General features: G+C 37.8%; 1 protein-coding gene across 1 annotated transcript in view; it reads left to right on the forward strand.

The window, feature by feature from the left end:
• The window catches only part of oxnad1 (oxidoreductase NAD-binding domain containing 1), a 31433-nt gene extending 25002 nt beyond the window's left edge, over window positions 1-6431 (forward strand). Inside the window, exons 5-7 of the mRNA XM_043690173.1 lie at window positions 1635-1877; window positions 4588-4696; window positions 5799-6431. Of these exons, the coding sequence (XP_043546108.1) occupies window positions 1635-1877; window positions 4588-4696; window positions 5799-5950 (504 nt within the window). The 3' untranslated portion in view covers window positions 5951-6431. The remainder of the gene's footprint in view (window positions 1-1634; window positions 1878-4587; window positions 4697-5798) is intronic.
• The last annotated feature ends 631 nt before the right edge of the window (window positions 6432-7062 follow it).

Below are 7062 nucleotides of genomic sequence, written 5' to 3' on the forward strand. Positions count from 1 at the left end.
CATTTAAGAACCACCTGGAAGAGTACTTAAAAGCCTGCGTATAGTAGGCTTTGGACCATTTGCAATTAAGTGGGATTCGTGTTGTTTGGTGTTTGTTGGTTGGCATAGACGTGATGGGCCAAGGGCCCTTGTTCTATGCTGTATAACTCTGACTCTAAACTTCAACAATCCTCCAAGGCAGTAGTGTCGGGAATCCTGAAATGTCTGGGTAGTGGTGAGTGCTTTCAACTGATTTTATGTTTTTGGGAGGAGGTGATGTCTGTGTGTGCAATGACAGAGTGATATTTTCCAGAAACTTAGCTCGTGTTTTGGTGAGCTGGGTTTGAATCTTGCAGTAGCAGTTAATGGAATTTTAATTGGATTTAAGATCTACTAATGACCATGAAACCGTTGTCAATTACTGGAAAAACCCATTGTTATGCCGGTGCCCCCACGCCCTGACTGAGAATGTCCCTGTAGACTTGATTGTGGACTCCTTCCGGTAAATTTTGAATGAAGCATGGTCATTTGGTTCAAGCACAGTGTATCAGTTACTGCCACATGCTGTAAGTGTGGTATTGCTATTTGATGTGTTGCTATATGTCCACCCGCTTGACCGATCACTGCTGACAGCCATGGGAAGACAAGGCACAATAGAAGGACTGTGAGGCTTACTTCCGAAGGAGGTGGCAAATCGTGAAAAGATATTGCATGACAAAAATGCTATATGGTCCAAGTGGATGCAAAGTAGGTGCTAAGAGGCCTGGCAGCAGCATTAGTGACTCCAAAGTAGTGAACTGTATTAAGAGTGAGTCAAAGAAGTGCCATGATGTAATGTGGTTGATGCCAAGACCAACCTGTAAGCGGGGGATTTAGGTGGTTGCAGCCCATAGAGTATTGGGGATTGCTGGCTAGGATGGTGGCCTGGAGAAGCACACAGAGAACTAAAGCCACCAGTTATCTGCTTTGACTTTAGTGACGGGGCTTCTCTTCAGCTACTTTCTCTCCACCACATGGGAGAAAATAGGAAATTGCATTTAAATGAGACAGCAATATATAATACATGCAAATATGCCTCTTGCTGCTCACTAGTGAAGTTCTCATCTTGCCAGTCAAACCTTGGATGGAAACTTAAATTTTTTTTCTCTCCACAAAGAGTTTCATTTTTCTGATCTTGCCATAGTTTCTCAATCGTCTCACCGTTGCCCGTGTAATTTCAGGAAAATTTGACTGTTTGTGTTATTCATCTTTAGATTTAAAAATTTAACTTGTTGAACCTTTTCAAAGGCCTGCAAACGAGCAACGTTTAAAGCGTAATGAATTTTAGTGAAATTTATTCATCAGTTCTGGTATGAAACTTCAAATTCAATAATGGTCAAGAAACCCGTTAATTTTTTTTATCACATTTTATTGAGTTAGCAATACTAAGTCATGCATTCTGGCATTTTATTTTACCTGTAAGGGAGGTTCTACTGAAATGCAATTAGCATATTTTGCCTAACAGTATTAAATCTGATTTCTCACTTCATTTTCAGAAGCAAGGCATTCCTATAGTGGATGACGGTTGTGCAGGAAGTGTTTTGAGCCTGTCCTAGAAATTGCAATTGTTTTTCAAAAAACTGTTCTTAACGAAAAATTTTCATTCTCTTCTATAGTGCGATGTTGGCTCAGAAGTAACTCTTCGTGTCGGAGGTGATTTCTTCTTTGACCCTCAGCCTTCTGACAAACCGGTGAACCTGTTACTGGTTGCAGGTGGAGTGGGCATTAATCCCTTGTATTCCATACTTTTGCACGTTGTGGATCTCTACAGAATGCAAGGAAGCAAGTCTTGTAAATACAAACCAGGATCAGTGCAGCTGTATTATAGTGCCAAAAACACAGATGAACTCCTTTTCAAGGTTAGCTAAACCTTTATTTTTAAATTTTCAAATCATTGCGCTGATACCTTCTCCCACCCTCTCCTACCTTCCTGAATTTGGGCTTGATTTTAATACATTGTGTAATGTAATTTAGCACAAATTAAACTGGTGGCTTTACTTAATTTTCTGTGCTTTGAGCCAGTTAAATTTAATGCTTTCTTTAATGCTCAGCTCAGAATTATTCCTTGTAGGCAATAGTGCTGTGTTGTACTTTGTTATATTTATTTAAAATTGAAAAACATGGTTCGCTTCACATTTTTTTGTAGGTTGCTTATAATACTAGGCCTTGATACACACTATCCCCAACCCAAACTTCGTCTGTATGTCCATTGCGATATAGGATTGAAGATGGGAAGTTGTTAAATTCTTGATGACATATTTGTTATCCTGATGAAGGATTCGCGATGAAGAGCTTGTGCTCAAAATGTCGACTCTTCTGCTCCTCATTTGTTATCTGACCGGCTGTGCTTTTCCAACACCACACTTTTCGATTCTGATCTCTAGCATCTACAGTCCTCACTTTCTCCCTGTAGAAGATATGGGGCAGGAACTACAAATAGGGATGGCATGATACCTTCACTTAAGGGTATTAGTAAAACTGTTGGGTTTTTCAACAATCTGACAGCTTTCATGGACATCGCATTAATTCGGTAATTCTTCAGTTTACTTATTTTCACTATTTGTCTCAATGGGTTTTGAGCTTAATATCTGGGTTCCTCATCCAATATTGTGAATTTCAAAATTTACAAATGATTTAAGCTTAGAAATGTTTTTGACCTGAGGAGAAAAAAATAGATTTCAAAGCAGCTTCGACAGATTATTGAAATATCAAATGACAGATAAAATTCAACAAAGTAAGGAAGTGTTAAGTTATCCATTTTTATAGGAAGAATGAGGAAAGATAAAATTAACTAAGGGGGCAATTCCACAGGAGATGTGGGGAGAGTTGCTCAGATCATTGAGGGTTACCGAAAGGTTAAGAACCTAATTAAAAAGGTGCATGAAATCCTAGACCTCTTCTGTCGTGACAGAGAATATAAAAGCAAAGATGGTATGATATGTCTTTATGAAAGACTTGTGAAATTACAAATTGGAGTTTTAAAAAGATTGAGAAAGTTTTGGAGTGGATGCAGAAAAGATTTAGTGGAATGGTTCCATGGCTGAAGAGCTTCTGTTACCTCGATAGAATCATAAAATCCCTACAGTGTGGAAACAGGCCATTCATCCAACAACTCCTTGCCGACCCTCCAAAGAGTAACCCACCCATACCCATTCCCCTATCCTATTACTCCATATTTCTACTGAGCATCACACCTAACCTACACATCCGTGAACACCTGTGGGCGACATAGTGGCTCAGTGGTTAGCACTGCTGCCTCACAGCACCAGGTGCCCCGGTTCGATTCCAGCCTCGGGTGACTGTGTGGAGTTTGCACATTCTCCCCATGTGTGCATGGGTTTCCTCTGGGTGCTCTGGTTTCCTCTGACAATTCAAAGATGTGCAGGGTAGGTGAATTGGCCATGCTAAATTGCCCATGGTGTTCAGGGATGTGCAAGTTAGGTGCATTAGTTAGGGTAAATGTAGAGTAATGGGGAGGGGAATGGGTCTGGGTTGGTTTGTTGGGCCAAAAGGTCTATTTCCACAATTCTAATTGTTTTCTAATTCTAATTGAGGAAATCCATGGGGAGGAAATGCAAGCTCCACATAAACAGTTGCCCAAGGCTGGAATTGAACCCAGGTCCCTGGTGCTGTGAGGCAGCCGTGCTAGCCATGAAGCCACGATGGTTAGATAGGTTAGAAAAGCTTGAGTCCTTGGAAAAAAAGAGGTGTTCAATATAGAAGGATTTGAACAATAAAGGTGGAATAAGCTTCCCATTAACAGAAGGATTGAGAAGCAGAGGACACAAATTTGAGATGATTGATAAAAAAGCCAAACATGACATGAGGAAAAGAGAGAATGTTTGAAGAGCTATTAGGAAAGGAGAGGAGACTACCTTAGTTGCTAATATGAACTGGAAGAGACTATAGGCTAATTTAGCTATCTACTATGGTGTAGCTACTGTGTGATTGTATAATTAACTACATTATTATAAATTTGATCAGTCCTCAGGTTTAAAGGAAAATGGCTGGATTAGCCTCACTAATTTTGTAATGCAGAAACATTAATTGTAAAATATGTAATTAATCATTTAGTTTCTCTCTCTCCTTTCCCTCTCCTCTTTACCCTCTTCTCCCTACCACCCCCAATCTCCAAATCGTCTCAATCCCAGCCATATTTCTGCCTACATTGTACTCCAGAAAATCCTGTCACCTTATGTGACTGTTAAGCTCTAGTGTGTCAATGTGGTTCTACCAAATGTGCTTATGAAAGTACTGATGCAGGTCTTAAATGGAATGGAATGCACTCCAGCATTCCCTCTAAGCCAAGCAACAACCTGAAAATTCACAAGAAGGCTATGTATGTTGTCCCCCACAAGTCATGTAATCAGAGTTAATTGGGGCCATGCACTTTAACAAATGGCTGTCATATTCTAAAATAATTGAGAGTGTGTTGGTTGCTTGCACTTTTTTGTTTCCTTTCCCTCCCCTTCCCAAGTCATTTTCTGTCTTTCCCTCATCCATCAAAGTGTATTAATAAAGCAAATTATAGTCAGTATTCATCCAGTACTGTATCAACTTATCTTCCAGAGAAGCATCATAAACCTGGCAAGAGAGTTTTCTGGAAAAATCAACTGTAATTTTCATGTGACACAACAAAGTTTTGAAATATCTGGAAATATGCAACCTTATGTGACTGGTAAGCTCTAGTGTTCTACCAAATGTGCTTATCAAAGTTTGATGCATGTCCTAAATTGTTTGCATGGTTTATTTAGCAATATAGCTCAGTTTTACTCTCTGAAATAAAGAAAAGCAGCTTACCCAAGAAAGTAACCTAAGTCAAATAAGGAAGGAACGGTAAGAATGCTTGAAATTGTAAGTTTTCTGAAAAATTCACAGCAAATGACATACACTTTAGGGAGGATCCCAAACCTTGTGAAGGTTGCAAAAGCCAATTATTTTTAACAGTGAAACAGACAGAATGATTGATTGGTAAACAGAGTATGCACTTTTAAGGAAATTTGTAAAAGAACCAGTGAGGAAGATGCGGAAAAAAATTACCTAGTTATGATCAGGAATGACCTACCTCAAAAGATGGTGAATTAGATTCAGTAGTATTTTGCTAAAGGTAGCCAGTTAAGTATTTGTGAAAGAAAGATTTCCAGGGCTGTATCCCATGATCTTGTCCTGAAGTGGTATTCCTATTTGAAAGATAGTTGATGGAATGGGTAGAATGGTTGTTGAGAGTAAGAGATCATTATTAAGTCTCCATCTTTGTGATTTAGTAACAGCATTCTTGGCTTAATTGTCTTACTTGAGCACCCAATCTAAGTTGACCATCCAGTGTATTCTGAGGAATTGGTGTATTGTGAATTGCCAATGAAATGTGTAACTAAGGCTCCATCTACCCCTGAACATAGCTCAAAAGACTCCACAACACATGAAAAGAGCTGGCGTGTTTTCCTTGCATCATGCCCATTGGTTCTTAATCAGCACCTTATGTCTTGGTATACATCATCTTTTCTTTATTTGCGGGACCTATGTTGTCTGCAAATTAGGAGCCATGATCCTTTTTTACCATGCTAGTAAATTCACATATTTGAAATAATTCTTTAACTATGAGGTTGTGAATCCTGCTATGTAAATGTAAAATTATGATTTTTTTTGTTGATAACTGCCATTGCCTTCCATTTGATGAATTAGAGAACATAAAAAGTTTTGCATCAAACCATTTAAATATAATTGTGTTTTGGAGCTAATAATATTTAGCTGTACTTGACTAATTTTCATTTCTGTTTCAGCTGGAAGAATATCTGAAAGGACTCTAGCGCATGTATCAAAGGATAACCTCTGTTATATTTGCGGTCCACCTCCAATGATAGAGGCTGTTTCTCAACAGCTAGAAAAACTTGGCGTTCCTAAAGAGTGTATCATTTTTGAAAAGTGGTGGTAGTGCAAGCCTAAAAAAAATTACCTCAACATGTTCTGATAATCAAAGAGTTATAACTTTACTCCAGCATTGAATATCAATCTTTGATTGTTCTTTGATTCCAAGACCATTAAGATTGCTGGAAGCCGTACTCAAAGTTGGAAATTGAGATCAGTATAATTAGGTTCGACACTATTCATGTAGTGAATTGTCTGTGGGATTTTCAATCCTGAATATTGCCATTAAATTCCTTTTGTGAAATGTATAAAATCGTAAAATATTCAGCAGTAAAAGTTGACATCATCTTTTCATTTTCTAACATTATAAAAATGCAAATTAAGTAATATTATTTCTGTATTGTGTTGTACAATATTGAACTTTTAGCTGATGCTGCATTAGTTTTGTATCAATGCAAAATTATATTAACCCAAATGTAATTGAACAATCCAGGAAATGTATCCCAATCTAACGTTCCCAGATACACCGAAGTCAAGAAATACAAGACCACTTACTAATAAATTGACTGCTGGTTAGATGACACATCAAGTAAAACCCAGAACTCAGTGCAGAATCAGAATGACCAAGAAAATTGTTACGGATTCTGTTAACTACTGAAGGGTGAGAAGTACCTGATTTGATATTTTAACATGAAAAGTCAGCCATCAGAAAGCGTCAAGATCCTGTGGAACACCATGAGCCACCAATGCATTTTGCTGTTTGAATATACATTGCAGACAGTTGTTTGAAATGTAATGGATATCTCACAGAATGTGGTCATTTTCAAAAAAGATAAGTTTATATGAGAAATTATCCTGGTAAATTTATTACCAGACTTGCTAACTATACTTCATTGGTACCTACAACTGTGCTTCTACTTGAACAAAGAATGAAACTGGACTGCAAGTTTATAAGAGGATTGGAAACTTGCATTAATTTAAAAATTGTTAAACAGCTATATCTAACACATTTTGAAAACAGCATTTTAAAGGCCATCTCAGTGCTTTGAAACTGAGAAGAGATTAAATGCTGGCCGGTGTGACTTCTATTTCTAAAAATTATTATATTCTTTTACAAAGTTGACATTTTTTACTTTTTGATTAAATGCACTGCAATCAAATGCTTCCCATTATTTATTT

Source organism: Chiloscyllium plagiosum, chromosome 5 (assembly GCF_004010195.1).
Source record: "Chiloscyllium plagiosum isolate BGI_BamShark_2017 chromosome 5, ASM401019v2, whole genome shotgun sequence".
Lineage (NCBI taxonomy): Eukaryota > Metazoa > Chordata > Chondrichthyes > Orectolobiformes > Hemiscylliidae > Chiloscyllium > Chiloscyllium plagiosum.